The sequence below is a fragment of the Lipotes vexillifer genome, unplaced genomic scaffold (assembly GCF_000442215.2).
Source record: "Lipotes vexillifer unplaced genomic scaffold, Lipotes_vexillifer_v1.1 scaffold1208, whole genome shotgun sequence".
NCBI classification, from domain to species: domain Eukaryota; kingdom Metazoa; phylum Chordata; class Mammalia; order Artiodactyla; family Lipotidae; genus Lipotes; species Lipotes vexillifer.
The window spans coordinates 440,217-457,110 of NW_006799247.1; the positions used below are offsets into that span (position 1 = coordinate 440,217).

Consider the following 16,894-nt stretch of genomic DNA (forward strand, 5'->3'; position numbering starts at 1 on the left):
TCTGAATACAAGGTCCCTCCTGCTCCCCGCAGTTCTTCCTGCTAAGTCATTCCTCATCTGCTCTCAAGCTCTTCAGCCTGGTCACTTCCACTATTATCTGGGCTCGGTACATGAGCCTTGGCTTGGACTGCATGGAAACAGTGATTAAATCAAATAATTATATTAAATACTTGTCTTTAATGGCTAGAGTGGTGAAGAAAATGGAATAAATATAGCTTTGATATATTTTAAGAGCCAAAGCCATCTACTTATAGAGCATAACATTTGAGTTATATTTACAGTCTTTATGTAGTTTTTTTTTTTTTTTGCTGTATGCGGGCCTCTCATTGTTGTGGCCTCTCCTGTTGCGGAGCACAGGCTCCGGATGCGCAGGCTCAGCGGCTATGGCTCACTGACCCAGCTGCTCCGCGGTATGTGGGATCTTCCCGGACCAAGGCACGAACCCGTGTTCCCTGCATTGGCAGGCGGACTCTCAACCACTGTGCCACCAAGGAAGCCCATATTTACAGTCTTTAAATGGAAGTTTTAAAGATAAGTCATAATTGGCTCTGGATTCTGTTAAGGGCTCCATCTAAGAGGTGCTCCAAAGCCTTCTCTATGGATTAGTTAAATATGTGATTACAATACCCAGGAGATTTCAGCATTTAGTCAGCCTAAAAGACTCTATTAATAGTCAAAGAGAAATGGAGTTCAACTTATCAAATTGTGGAGTTTGCTTGCTTGCTTTTGAACATCTAGTAACATGAATATTAGCAATAGTGTATGTATAGGAACTAACAATAGGCTAAACCTAATAGCCACATACGACTTTGTGTATTCAGGACTGTATCTTTTTTTTTCTTTTTCTCTTTTAAAAAAACAGCTTTGTTGAGATATGATTTACATACCATAGAACTCACCCATGTGAAGTGTACAATTCAGTGGTTTTTAGTACATTCACAGGTAATGAGCAGCCAATACCACACAGTTTTGGAATATTTTTATCATCTCAGAAAGAAACCCCATACCCTTTAGCTATCACCCCACTATCCCTCCACCCCCACTCCAGCCTTAAACCACTAATCTGCTTTCTGTTTCTATGGACTTCCTTGTTCTGGCCACTTCATATGAGTGGAATTGTATAATATGTGGTCTTTTGTGCCTGGCTTGTTTCACTGAGCATGTTTTCAAGGATCACTTATGTTGTAGCATGTGTCAGTGTTTCATTTCAGGACTGTATCTTTAAATTTGCTTCAAAAAACATTTTCTTTAAAAACTTTTTAATCAAAAAATTAATATTTTATTATAAACAAAAAGATAAAGCAAATATAAATAAGCAGAAAAATAACCCATTACCCAACATTCTTAAGTGACCACCATTCACATTTTGGTATGTGTCCTTCAAAATTATTTCTTACACATGAATCAACATATAAACATATGGAAACATGCCATTTTGAACCCTTTCAGGTGAATAATAAATACAAGAGTACAGTCTGCCGCAGAATGGCGTTGCCTCCTGAGCTCACATTCAAACCTATCCTTCGCTCCAGGGAGTATTTGCTTGCTTCTCTATCCAAATCTACCTTATTTTTCCCCCGAGACATTGTGAAGTTCCACCTCCTTCCTGAAATCCTCTGACATTGTGAAGTTCCACCTCCTTCCTGAAATCCTCTGATTTTCCAAACCAGAGAGATTTCTGTCTCGTCTGAACTCAGTGAAATATTTGTCAGAGCCAATCACTGGGTTTTGAATAAATAGGAAGATGAGGCAGATGTACAAACAAGAGGACTGACAAGAAATTCAGCAGTAAAAGAAAAACTTCTGAACAGAATATTATAGAAGAATGTGTGACAAACCCATATCATATAATATTAATGCCATTCTTGAGCAATCGAGCCTAATAAACCGTAAATTCGTTGCAAAAAAGCATAAACGTTATAGATTTTTTGATTAAATTGTCCTATATTAGTTATTTTAAAGTTGATTTAAATTAAAATTTAAACTGGATTTGATTTAACTTAATTTAAACTTTAGAAACAAATTTAAGTGTGTATAAGAATTTAGTTTATGATAAGGGAGTGTTTCAGATTATTATGGAAAGAATAGATTATTCAATAAATGGAATTGAGACAAATCCATCTCACAAATATTAGCATAGATCAAAATAAAATCTAGATGTATTATGACTTAAATATAAAAAGTATGAACCTAGTAAAAGAAAACTTTGGTAAATTTGTCATTTTTGGAGTGGGATAGAACTTTCTAAATCCCAGTATAGAAAACTGGCATATGGTGGCTGCTTAATAGTTTTTGAATAAAGGAATGAAATATAAAAGCAAAGGACAAGACCATAAAAAAAGATCAGTAGATTTGACAACATAAATATCTTAATGTTTTATATTTTAATTATTATTATTCTTAAATTTGAAAGGCAAATAAGAAACTTGGAAAATATCTATAATATGTAGTAGATAGAGGGTTAATGTTTTTAATAAATAAACAACTCTTGCAAATTAATAAGAAAATATGCATTTCAATAAAAAAATCAGTTAAACCATGTATAAACATGTCACCAAAGAATAAACCTAAATGGTCACAAACATATAAAAAACTGATCTAGTTTTATTAATCAAAGAATGAAAATTTTAAAAATTCTATTTGTCATGTATCAAAGTGACAGACTTAAAAACCACATATCCCATGTTGGTAAGAGTAATTACAAATGACAGGTTTATTATACTGTTGCTGGGTATATTGTTGTATCTTTCAGGGGTGCAGTCTGGAATACATTTTAAAATTTTTTCTAAATGTGCTTAGTTTTTGGTCAATTCTTTCCATTTCTAGGGAAATTTCCCTTAAAAAAATATGGATCTGCACAAAGAGTGCAGCTACAAGTGTGTTCACAGCATTGTTTTCATAGTAAACAAGTCAATACCCAGCAATTGGCCATCCACCCCCCACAGCTTTATTGAAGTATAATTGACACATAAAAATCGTATAGATTTAAGATGTACAGTGTGATGATTTGATATACGTATATGCTGTGAAATGGTCACCACAATCAAGCTAATTAACACATCCATCACCTCCCATAGTTATCTTTTGTTTTTTCTTTTGTGGTGAGAACGCTTGTGACCTACTCTCTTAGCAAATTTCAAGTACACAATACAGTATTATTAAGTCATCTGGGGATACATTAGATTCCCAGAGCGAATTCGTTCTGTAACTGAAAGTTTGTACCCTTTGACTAACATCTTCCTATTTTCTCCTCCTCTTCCACCAAGTGGAGATCCCTAGTGCTCGTGTAGTAGCTCTGAGCCATACTGCTGGGTTTGAGTCCAGTCCTACTACTCCCAATGAGGTGGCCTCATGCTATTCCCCGACTTCTCTGTGTCTCACTTTACGCATCAGTAAAATGGGGGTATGTGCAGTCCCTATCTCATAGGGTGGATGTGAAAATTCAGTGTGTCACACAGAAAGTGTTTAATAAGTATTGGCTGTTATTTGTTCCATGTTTAAGAATATGTCCATACATTGGATACTACTCAGCCATTAAAATAATAATTCAGTGACATGAAAAAGTGTTATCTGTTGAGCAAAATAGGTGGCATACAAAATGGTATATAAATGATATTAATTTCCTTTGTGTTTATCTCCTCTACATTTTTTACAATGAACATATTTTTTTATAGTGAGAATAAGATAAACCAAACAAATAATAAAGATGGTGTCCTATTCTAAATCACAATCACACTTTTCCACAATTAGGAGTAGCCTACATGAAAAATAGGATAGTTTTGATACATTAAAGCTGACATACTGAAAATAATGTGGGATTTATAGTTTATATACTGGATTTGAATCTTAAATGTCTGAACTTGGACACGTCATTAACACTCCCAACTCTCAGATTCTCCCCTGCAAAATGGGGATGTATATCCCCTATCAAATGGGGGTGTTGTGAAGCTCAATAAAATAGTGTATGTGAGAGCTATTCATAAACTGACCAGAGACATACAAATACAAGATCTAATTATAACCATCAAAACCTACTGATGCTTTTAGTTATTCTGTCCCAAAGAACAATATGAATCACATCTCTAGTAAAAAGCTTTCTTTTTTTTAAATCAGAGAGGTACTTGGTAGTTTGAGAGTCTTCCTAGTTGCTATTAAAAACTCATCACATAAAAGTATCAAGCTTTTGGCTCAGTTTAATTCTTTGGTATATATTTCGTTCCTTCTTTATTTTGCTTCCAAGGTATGAGGGGCTGTGAATCATTCAAAAGTCAATATGAATTCCTGAAACTTTTGCCCTTGTTTTAAAATTTAAGATGATCATCCCAAAGTAAACTATTTGATGGTGAAATCTGGAAGAGACTTAATTTAATTTTTTTCTTAGGAAAAATGTTTAAAGTAGTTGAAGGGAATTAGAAAAATAGTAAGCAAAAATTGGAAGGAAAATCAACCATATGTTTCTTCAGTTGCACCACCACAGAGAAAGAACCCTGTTCTGCGGCTCAGCTATTTTCTTTTCTCCTTGTCTTATCCTTAATTATTATTAACAAAGATCAGATGGAGTTGTGCCCAAATTTGTAAGTGATTTGTATGCTGTTTTTCACGTTACAAAGAAAGAAAAGCTGGCAGCTTTTAAGTAGAACTTTCAAGGAAATCGAAATATTTTTTATAAGTCTGAGAAAGATAGAGATGGGGAATGCTGTTCCTTTCTTTCTATGAAAACAATCACAGAGTGCTTGCAATATGACCAGCTTTCAGTTGTTGTTTTTGGTTTTTGTTGTTGTTTTTACCTTTTCTATGTCTTTTCTGTCAAGTGATCCCACCAATGACTGCCACATTTAGAATCCCCTTAATCTCTAATCTTTAATACAGCTTGCTCCTGAGACCAAGGCTGTCATTCATTGGATTATGGATATTCCTTTTGTGCTTTCGGCCAATCTTCATGGAGGAGACCTTGTGGCTAATTACCCATATGATGAGACACGGAGCGGTAGGTGTCCTTCCTGCTTCTTTAATTGGTTCAAGGCTTACAATTCATTTACAAGAGTTTATTGGATGATTTCTGTAATATTCTTTTAAGGGACTGGTCATTCAGTGATTTTGCCTGTAGAAATACATCTACTGAACTGGAATATCCCCTATTTCATGTGGTATTGGCATATATATCTGGCAGAAAAAGACTATAAATTAAAAAAAAAAGTTTAGGTGAAGAGAAACATGATCTTGACTGAATACTTAGAGAAGAGAAAGGGAGAAAACAGAAGTCATGAACTTGGGTCACTCTTGGACTCTGGTAAAATGGAGGAGTAATGGAATTTATGTAGGTTTATGTACAAGATAGCTTAAAAATGGAGGCAGCCTTTTGGCGCTCCATCAGGGCCCATATACATCTCTACATGTGTCTTTTTGTGCACTCACACGCATTTGTGTTTTTTTGGTTTTTTTTTTGCGGTACGTGGGATCTTCCCGGACCGGGGCACAATCCCGTGTCCCCTGCATCGGCAGGCGGACTCTCAACCACTGCGCCACCAGGGAAGCCCCCACTTCTGCATTTGGGACTGTTTCTTGGTGGTGTCAGGGAGGGGAAGTGATGCTTTGGTTTCCTTGAACTAGTTTTAGTTAAGCTTTAACTAGTTTTAGTTAAGCACAGCAAACTTTAGCCAGATAGATATTATCAGCTTAATTTTTGTTGTTCCAGGAAATTTCCTGCTTTGAATGGATTCTTAGGAGCCTTTGAAAAGTTAGGTCTTTGTAAACTCAGGATAACTGTAGGTATTGGAAACTGAGTTTTCAAGAGTCTTTGGTAAAACATCCTTAAAATTTGGAGATTTTGTGGTTTGTCAATAGCTGGAAATTTAAAGGACTGGCATAGTTGATAATACAGAATAAGAATACCGTGTACTAAAATATTTATTTATTTCAGTAATACACATAGGAGATTTTTTAAAACTGTAAATTTAGATACTGAAAAATATGTGTGAGAGTGGTTCATAGTGCCTGTGGAGTTAACAATGGAAATCTCCTTGCTGTCTTCCCAAGTCCAGTTTACTATGAACTTGTCACCTTTTCTTGTGAAGCTTTCAATTCATAAGCAGAATGTACATTCTACCCAGTTTCTGCTTTGTGGTATTAGGAGTGGACGTTATACAACCTAAAAACTAAGGTAATTGTTGAGTACGTAAACCTTCACTCCTTTCCCATAGTGATGTAGCTAAAAAATACGTCAGCAAGAGATCAACACCAAATCACTCTTCAGAAAACATGCAGTGCTCCTCAGCCTGTCAGTTTCTTTAGTCTTGTGGGTTTATTTTCCAGGTAGTGCTCATGAATACAGCTCCTGCCCAGATGATGACATCTTCCAAAGTTTGGCTCGGGCATACTCGTCCTTCAACCCCCCCATGTCGGACCCGGATCGTCCCCCGTGTCGCAAGAATGATGACGACAGCAGCTTCGTAGAAGGAACGACCAATGGCGCAGCGTGGTACAGCGTGCCTGGAGGCAAGTTTCCCCTTCGCTCTTTATGTGATTAGTGGCTTTTAAAAAATAATTACCGTTTACATTTAGGGAAACTTCAATCTTCAATCATTAAGAAATAGACTGAACCTATAGTTCATCCATTAAAATTAGTCCACTTTCTGCATGAATGATTGCTATTATAGTTTTTTGTTGATTTTTAAGAATCAAGATGCTAATTGAAGAGCTGTAGTAAACGAACTGAAGACATCCGCTGGGAAAATATAGATTGAATATTGTTAATTACCCTACTTTTCAAATTCTGGCCTTAGGGAATAAGATACCATCCCGGTTATATGTTAGTCATGCTTCGATTGTAGGTAAATGTATATTTTAGAGGGCTGGCTTTGGCCTTTAGTATATCTTGGTCCACATACCGTTTGTTTTTATTTAAAAAATTTCACTTCATGTGGAATGTTTATTTTGTATTCACTGCTGCAGTAAACACTATTATTAGATCAGGAAGCACTTCACCTTTTATTGGGTCTGAAAAGGGAAAAGTCCACCTCAGCACAGCTGGAGGAAGCACCTCTAGACACCAAGGCAGCTCATGTGGCAATCTAGCATGGACTTTGAAGAGCTCTCATTTTTCGGGCTACCTGGATCACTCATAGTTGTGTAATATTGCCTCTTCCAAGGATGAAGAGTGAAATGTAAAGATACTGATTTTTTTTCCCTCTGCCTAAGAACAATTTTCTGTGGCCTACCTGGAAGTGAAAAGAGAATTTAGGACAGTAGCAGCAGTGGCTAATTATAGGATTTTGGTTTGTTTAATATGCTTTTTTTTTTTTTTTTGGTTGAATTATGCCCTGAGAAAAATATTCTTCCAGATTTTTTTCTTTCTGATATATGTTTATTCTGTTTTTTTAAAAAATTGAGGTATAGCTGATGTACAGTATTATATAAGTTACAGGTGTACAACACAGTGATTCACAATTTTTAAAGGTTGTACTCTATTTATAGTTATTATAAAGTATTGGCTGTATTCCCTGTGCTATACAATATATCCTTGTAGCTTATTTTATATATAGTAATTGTACCTCTTAATCACCTACCCCTATCTTGCCCCCCGCTTCCCTCTCCCCACTGGTAACAACTAGTTTGTTCTCTATGTCTGTGAGTCTGTTTTGTTGTTGTTATAGTCACAGCTTTATTTTTTAGATTCCACATATAAGTGATATCATACAGTATTTATCTTTCTCTGTGTGACTTATTTCACTGTGCATAATACCCTCCAACTCCATCCATGTTGCTGTAAATGGCAAAATTTCATTCTGTTTTATGGGGCTAAGTAGTATTCCATTGTGTAAATATACCACATCTTCATCCATTGATCGGTTGATGGACACTTAGGTTGCTTCCATATCTTGTCAATTGTAAATAATGTTGCTATGAACATTGGGGTGCATGTAACTTTTTGAATTAGTGTTTTTGTTTTTTTCTGATATATACTCAGGAGTGGAATTGCTGGGCTGTATGGTAGTTCTATTTTTAGTTTTTTTCAGAAACCTTCAAAATGTTTTTCACACTGGCTGCACCAATTTAAATTCCCAGCAACAGTGTTGGAGGGTTCCTTTTTCTCTGCATCGTTGTCAACATTTGTTATTTGTGTTATTTTTGATGATAGCCATTCTGACAGGTGTGAGGTAATATCTCAGTTTTTTTTTTTTTGCGGTACGCGGGCCTCTCACTGCCGTAGCCTCTCCCATTGTGGAGCACAGGCTCTGGATGCGCAGGCCCAGTGGACATGGCTCACGGGCCCAGCCGCTCCGCGGCACGTGGGATCTTCCTGGACCAGGGCACGAATCCGTGTCCCCCGCATCGGCAGGCGGACTCTCAACCACTGCGCCACCAGGGAAGCCCTCAGTTTTGTTTTGATTTGCATTTGTCTGATGACTAACGATGTTGAGCATCTTTTCATGTGCCTGTAGGCCACCTATGTGTCTTCTTTGGAAAAATGCCTATTCAGGTCTTCTGCCCATTATTTAACCAGGTTGTTTGGTTTTTTTTGATGTTGAGTTGTATAAGTTCCTTATGTATTTTGGATATTAACTCATTATGCAATATATGATTTACAAATACTTTCTCCCATTCCTTAAGTTACCTTTTCATTTTGTTGACCATATCCTTTGCTGTGCAGAAGCTTTCAGTTTGATGCAGTCCCACTTATTAATTTTTGCTTTTGTTGCTTGTGCTTTTGGTGTCATACCCAAAAAACTTTACTAAGACCAGTATTGGGAGCTTTGTCACTGTTTTCTCCTAGGAGCTTTACAGTTCAGGTCTTGCATTTAAGCCTTTAATCCATTTGGAATTAATATTGGTGTATAGCATAAGATAACAAGATAAGATAAGATAAAAGATAAGATAAAAGATATAAGATATAAGATATAAGATAAAAGTCCAATTTCATTCTTTTGCACACGTGTATCCAGTTTTCCCAAAACTTTTTATTAAAGAGACTGTGTCTTATTCCCATTTAGTATTCTTGGCTCTATTGTCAAGTATTAGTTGAGTGTATATATCAGGGTTTATTTCTGGGCTCTTGATTCTATTACAGTGGTCTGTGTGTCTGTTTTTATACCAGTACCGTTACTGTTTTCATTATTTTAGCTTTGTAGTATAGTTTGAAATCAGGAAGTGTGATGCCTCTAGCTTTGTTCTTCTTTTCCAAGATTGCTTTGGCTACTCATTGTCTTTTGTGGCTCTATATGAATCTTAGGATTGTTTTTTTCCCCCATCTCTGTGAAAAATTCCATTGGAATTTTGATAGGGATTGTATTGAACCTATAGATAGCTTTGAGTGTATGGACGTTTTAACAATATTAAATTTATGAACATTGAATATCTTTCCATTATCTTTGTATCTTCTTCAATTTCTTTTATCAATGTCTTATAGTTTTCAGTGTAGAGCTCTTTCATCTCGTTGGTTAAATTTATTCCTAAGTATTTTATTATTTTTGATGCTATTGTAAATGAGATTGATTTCTTTATATGTTTTTTGGATAGTTTGTTATTAACATATAGAAATGCAACTTATCTTTGTATGATGATTTGGTATCCTGCAACTTTTATGAAATATTTTATGAGTCCCAACAGTTTTTTTTTTCTTTGTGTGTGTTTGTGGAGTCTCTAGGGTTTTCTATACATAAGGTCATATCGTTACAGACAGAGATAATTTTACTTCTTCCTTTCCAACTTGGATGTCTTTTATTTATTTTTCTTGCCTCATTTCTCTGGCTAGAACTTCTAGCACTATGTTGAATAGGAATGGTGAGAGTAAGCACCCTTGTCCTTGATCTTAGAGGAAAAGCTTTAAATCTTTCACCATTGAGTATGATGTTAGCTGTGGTGTTGTCATATACGGACTTTATTATGTTAAGATATGTTCTTTTTATACCCAATCTGTTGAGGGTTTTTATCATGAAAAAATGCTGAATGTTTTCAAATGCTTTTTCTGCATATTTTGAGATGATGATAACATTTTTATCTTTCATTCTATTAATGCAGTATATTACATTTGTTGATTTGTGTATGTTGAACCATCCTTGCATCCTAGGGATAAATTTCACTTGATCATGGTATATGACTTTTTTTTTACATACTGTTGAATTCAGTTTGCTAGTGTCTTGTTGAGAAATTTTGCGTCTGTATTCATCATGCTAATTAGCCTGTAATTTCTTTTCCCATAGTGTCCTTATCTGGCTTTGGAATCAGCATAATGCTGGACTTATAAAAAAGAGTCTGGGAGTGTTCCCTCCTCCTCAGTTTTTTGGAAGAGTTTGATAAGGATTGGTGTTAATTCTTCTTTAAATGTTTGGTAGAATTCACCAGTGAAACCATCTGACTCTGGGCTTTTCTTTTTAGGAAGTTTTTGATTACTGATCCAATCTCCTTACCAGTAATTGGTCTGTTTTGATTTTCTGTTTCTTCATGGTTCAGTCTGGGTAGGTTGTATGTTTCTGTGAATTTATCCATTTCTTCTCGGTTATCCAGTTGTTGGCTTATAATTGTTCACAGTAGTCTTTTATGATCCTTTGTATTTCTGTGGTATTAGTTGAAATGTCTCCTCTTTATTTTCAGATTTTTTTGAGTCCCCTCTCTTTTTTTTTTCTTGTTAAGTCTAACTAAAGGTTTGTCTATTTTGTTTATCTTTTCAAAAACCAGCCCTTAGATTTGTTTATCTTTTCTGTTGTTTTCCTGGCCTCTATTTCATTTATTTCTGCTTTGATCCTTATTATTTCCTTCCTTCTGCCAACTTTGCCCTTGGTTTGTTCATTTTCTAGTTTTTTGAAGTGTAAGAATAAATTGTTTATTTTACATATTTCTTTTTTCTTTTAAATGTAGGCATTTATCATAATAAACTTCTTTCTTAGGACTGCTTTGCTGCATCTCATAAGTTTTGGCAGGTTGTTTCTGTTTTCATTTGTTCAAGATATTTTGGCTTCCCTTTGACCCACTGGTTGTTCAAGAGTGTGTTGTTTACTTTTCTACATGTTTGTGAATTTTTCAGTTTTACTCTTGTTATGATTTCTAGTTTTGTACTACTGTGGTTGGAAAAGATACTTGGTATGATTTCAGTCTAGTTAAGTCTGCTGAGATTTGTTTTGTGACCTATCATATGATCTACCCTGGAGAATGTTTCATGTATGCTTGAGAAGAATGTTTATTCTGCAGCTGTTGGATGGTATGTTCTGTATGTCTGTTAGGTTCATATGGTATAAACTATAGTTCAAGGCCAGTGTTTCCTTACTGATACTCTGTCTGGATGATCTATTTATCCATTATTGGAAGTGGGGTACTGAAGTCCCCTACTATTATTGTACTATTGTCATTTCTCCCTTCAGACCTGTTAGTATTTGCCTAATATATTTAGATGCTCCAATGTTGAGTGTTTATATATTTTTGATAGTTATATCCTTTGACGACTTGACCACTTTATCAAAATATAATGACCTTCTTTGTCTCTTGTTTCAGTTTTTGGCTTAAACTGTATTTTGTCTGAGATAAGTATTGCTACCTCTCCTCTCTTTTGGTTTCCATAAGCATGGAATATTTTTTGTCATTCCTTCAGTTTGAGCCTACATGTGTTCTTAAAGCTGAAGTGAGTTTCTTGTAGGTGCCATACAGTTGGATCTTATTTTTTTATTTATTCAGCTACTCTATGCCTTTTTTTTTTTTTTTTTTTTTTTGTGGTACGTGGGCCTCTCACTGCTGTGGCCTCTCCCATTGCGGAGCACAGGTTCCGGATGCACAGGCTCAGCGGCCATGGCTCACGGGCCCAGCCGCTCCGCGGCATGTGGGATCTTCCCGGACTGGGGCACAAACCCATGTCCCCTGCATCAGCAGGCGGACTCTCAACCACTGCGCCACCAGGGAAGCCCTACTCTATGCCTTTTGATTGGAGAATTTAATCTGTTTACATTTAAAATATTGATAAAGACTTCCCATTTTATTGTTTTCTGTTTTGCAGTTCCCTTGTTCCTTTCTTCCCCTCTTGCTGTCTTTCTTTGTGAACTGATGATTTTCCTTTCTCTTAGTTCTTTTTGAATCTACCATAGGATTTTGCGTTATGGTTACCATGAGGCTTACATAAAACATCTTATAGCATAGCAGTCCATTTTAAGCTGTCAACAACCTAACTTTGATTGCAAACAAAAACTTTACCCTTTTACCTCCTTCCCCCCACATTTTATGTTTTGATGTCACAATTTACATCCTACCATTTTGTGTATCTATGAACAAATTATTGTAGCTATTGTTATTTTTAATATTTTTAAACCTTTATACTAGAGTTAAGTGATTAATACACTACCATATTAAAGTTTCAGAATATTCTGAATCTGACTATATACTTACCTTTACCAGTGTGTTGTATATTTTTATATGTTTGCATATCACTAAATTAGGTCTCTTTGACACTGAGCTGTGCCACCTTAGAGAAGGGGGTGATGCACACTCCCTTCAATGTGTCCAAGCTTGGATTTTTTTTTCTCCAGTGATGTGCTTTAACTTTTCCATTAGATTCCTGAACTTCCACAAAGGCACTCTATTCATGGGTAATTGTCAAAATTGGTGTTCTTTGGGGAGGGAAGACAGTAGAAAACTCCTATTTCACCATTTTGATGACCTCACTCTCAGTCTTCAAAGCTGATTCCAGCATTGTGGAATGTGGCTGGTACTTGCTTTAGCACTGTAAAACAACAATGTGTTAAACTAAATGACTGCTTAAGAACCTGAGAGAGTTTGTGCTTGTGAGGTGGTAACTATTTCCCAAGTATGTTGTTCCGTCGCTTACGGTAGGTGATTTCACTTGCGATTTCCCACAGTCTCCACAGGATGCACTGGTTGGTACATCTTTTACTTGGCCCTCAGCAGAGGAGTCTATGTAGGGTTTTAGTCACCACATGCATATTTTGACTTTTCATTTCTTTTTTTTGGCAGGAATGGAAGATTTCAATTACCTCAGCAGCAACTGTTTTGAGATTACCGTGGAGCTTAGCTGTGAAAAGTTTCCACCTGAGGAGACTTTGAAGAGCTACTGGGAAGATAACAAAAACTCCCTCATTAGCTACATTCAGCAGGTAAACACAGTCTCTAGCATAAAATGGGAGATTTAAGAACATTTAACCCTGGAGTACAATAGTTTCCTAAGAGGATCCCAGCCTATGGGACTCTATCTGACCCAGAATGAGGATGCTGCATTTGGAAAATGGGTCAGTAGTGATTCAAATAGGCTTTCATTTGTCATAGGTTTTGTGGTTCATGAATATTCACTGAGAAGTGACTAAACTGGAGAGTTGTGGAGAAGTGAGGTGACACCCTACTTTCTTTCATATTGCACTAAGCAAGGGCAATCCTAGGATCCTCCTCCACCCTTATCACCTTGTCTCTCAAGGCATCTGAGGCAGGACCAGAACTAGAATGAGGTAAGTGAGGCACCTGGGATGCAAATTTAAGGAGCCGTTCACTCTCAGGGTCGTGCAGGTATAGGATGTGAGTATCTCCTTAAATTCTGTGCCCCGCATGCCTAACTTGTCTCACCCTAGACTCAGCTGGATCCATTATCATCTTCTCCCTCATCATCATCATCCCCGAATTAAAAATGAGGAATCAGAGGCACAGAAAAGTTAAACATCCAGAATGTCTAGTTCCAGAATCATCATGCCATGTTGCCTCTCATGACATAAGCTTAGATCTTTACCAGAGAGTCACTGTACAGAATTTGGGGGAATCTCACAATGTGTCAGAATAAAATACCTACCTACTCAGACTTAACCCAGGCCAGTGCCCTGATAGCCCTAGCCCTCTGTACCAGGTAGACACTGGCACCAGGGGCAGTGCTGGTGGGAAAGACCTAAGGACTCTTTTCTTTGCCTGCAGTGCCTTGACAATTTCACATTCCATTCTGTATGCTGCCATTTACACCCAAAGTCAGGGAGAGTGATGTTAGTTTCACATGCTGGCAGGTAGTCCAGACTAATGTTTAAGCTAATTTAACATAAACAAATGCTGTTTGCATATATAGGTACATATAAACATATACACATGAACCCAGTGCATTAAAAAATGTAAAATCAGGGCTTCCCTGGTGGCGCAGTGGTTGAGAGTCCGCCTGCCGATGCAGGGGACACGGGTTCGTGCCCCGGTTGGGGATGATCCCACGTGCCGTGGAGCGGCTGGGCCCATGAGCAATGGCCACTGAGCCTGCGCGTCCGGAGCCTGTGCTCTGCTACGGGAGAGGCCACAACAGTGAGAGGCCCGCGTACCGCAAAAAAAAAAAAAAAAAAAGTAAAATTAGCTTAAGAATTCTTTTACACATGTCATGTATACATATAATACCTTACCAAAAGGGATTATCATGGAATAGATCCACTGATGACAGACAGTGATTAAAAAACACCCATTACACAGGATTATTTTAATCACTGGGATCCTGCTGCATGTTAACATAAAAAGGCATTTTTCAACAACAAAACTAAGGATAATTAGCCATGTTGACCCTGGAACAAACTTAGTGGGTACCCCTGTAGAATGTCCTTTGAGGAGAGCTATATTTGGATGGACCTTTATTTATTTATTTATTTTTGTTGCGGTACGCAGGCCTCTCACTGTTGTGGCCTCTCCTGGTGGGCACTGTGCCACCAGGGAAGCCCTGGATGGACCTTTTAAGAGCAAAATTTAAACATATAGTTTTAGGCAGAGGAAGTAAGATGGGCCAATTTGGTGTGTTCTTTGCCTAGGTATCAAAGAATGCCTCCTTAATACAATGCTTTTCATTTTATGTACATATTTTTTCAACAAAAATTAAGCTATTTTCATGTCCTAGGTACCCTGTGAGGTACTGGGGAGAATGCCCTCAAGAAGGCTTTGTATTAGTGAGGTTCAGATATCAATACCTAATTACAAGAGAGGATGATAAATGCTAAAATAAAGAGCAATGGCAGTACACAGAAGGGTCCCTAACCCAGTCCTGCCAGTTCAGAAAAGGCTTATTGGAGCTATGCTATAGGATTCCCTATAGTCCATGTCAAAAAGATTACTACCCTGTCAACAATTAAAAAACTAGTTCAGCTGCTTCTTAAGTTCTCTCTTAGTTCTTGAGAAAAAAATGCAATATAAAACAAAACCCAAATGTGTGCCATTGGAAAGAGGAGAATGCTTGTCATGTTTATGGTGGCAGGTGCATTAATTCATCTAAAAGCTGTTACAATTTATGTAAGAAGCTGAAAAGAAGAGGGACCAGGTCATACAGTCCTGTTTTATGCCACTTGGAATGAGAATTTGATCTTTCCACAGATACCTGTGACCCACCCTGGCATGACATCAGTGTTATGGTGCAGACTATATAGAAGCAGTAAGAGTGGTATTTGCAGTGAGCTCACACAGCTTGCCTCGGAGGACACTCTAGTTTAGGGAATCAAAGACTGGCGGAAGATCAGTGAAGACTGCCAGAAGCTGTGTTGAAATTTTTTTGACAATGGAACAATATGGTGGTGATTAATGATTGAACACCTGGGCCTAAAATCTAAGTGTGGACTAATTTTACAACTCGTGGAAAGTAGGTGATTAGGAGATCCAATTCAGTAATTGGTTGAGAGGAAATCTCTTGCAGAGTTTTAAAGGAATGTTTGCAGGAACTGGAACTGTAAAGTTAATTAGGGTAAATAGTTTGCTAAGAAGAGCTCCCACACAATAGCTTTGGAACCATCTAGTTCTCAAAATTTCCGAAGAATTTTTCAAGAATGGTTCATGAGCACCTGCATCAGAATCATCTAGATTCTTGTTAAAAATGAGTTTTCTGTCCCAACACTGAATCACACTCCTAGCAGGGCAGGACTCCAGAGTCTCCATTTCAGCAAGCTTTCTGGGGGGCATTTAAGTATTCGAGGATTTAAGGGCTATTGACATAAACAGTTCTAGTAACAATGAAGAATGTTCTGGATTTTTTTTTAAAGCCTTGGTTGATTGAAATGTCCTGGAATCTGGGGAGAGAGAATTATAGGAAGGACAAGTGTAGTAAAATAGCTTCCCCAGGTATAAGTGAAATTTGAACTTCTGGGATGTCTTTTGCAAAAGTCATAAAGTGACAGTGTTTTCTAGTCTGCATTCCTGTGGAATCATGACAGCCTATAACACTTCAGTTGAGATTTATTCCTACAGTGGAAAATTTCAAACAGAAATATTGTGCTTCACAATTGGCATATCAGAGATAGACATTTACTTATTTAACTATTTGTTAATCACATACTGTAATTTAAGTCTTGGATTGCAGAGGCAGAAAAAAGTAAAGTTATGAATATTAACTGGGTATATTTGTGCCTAATGTAGGTGCATTATATGTTTTTGAAATGATTGATTTATTTTCCAAAGATGAGGAAGTTTAAAACTTTCATTTCTTTAATGTTTATAATATATCAGGATTATAGTGCCTCAAGATGAATAAATTCATCTCCACAATTTTTCTGATCCCAGTGACTTTTACCATGTGAATTTCATTCAGAAAGCTAACTTTTCTTGTTTCCAGTGGCTAAATTTCAGCCTCTTACAATTTTGGTTAGCTAATCCATAGGTAAGTCTTGGGGAGAAGTCTAAGAATGTCTTTTTGTTTTAAAAAAGTGTTTACTCTCTTCTCACTATACTGGTTGCCGTTAAAATATTATTTATTATTACTGACAACATGTATAGCTTTTTACCATTGGTAAATTGCCTTTAGAGAAAAGAATTGTGTGTTACTTTTATAGAGTTTCAGAGGTTTTGCTTTTTTAAAAAATAGCAAATGGGGGCTTCCCTGGTGGCGCAGTGGTTGAGAGTTCGTCTGCCGATGCAGGGGACACGGGTTCATGCCCCGGTCCGGGAAGATCCCACATGCCGCCGAGCGGCTGGG

General features: G+C 37.0%; 1 protein-coding gene across 1 annotated transcript in view; it reads left to right on the forward strand.

Moving 5' to 3' along the window:
• CPE (carboxypeptidase E) overlaps positions 1-16,894 on the forward strand; it is a 106,720-nt gene that overhangs the window by 82,938 nt on the left and 6,888 nt on the right. The window contains exons 4-6 of the mRNA XM_007471536.1: positions 4,870-4,987; positions 6,313-6,495; positions 12,952-13,091. Coding sequence (XP_007471598.1) covers positions 4,870-4,987; positions 6,313-6,495; positions 12,952-13,091 — 441 coding nt within the window. The remainder of the gene's footprint in view (positions 1-4,869; positions 4,988-6,312; positions 6,496-12,951; positions 13,092-16,894) is intronic.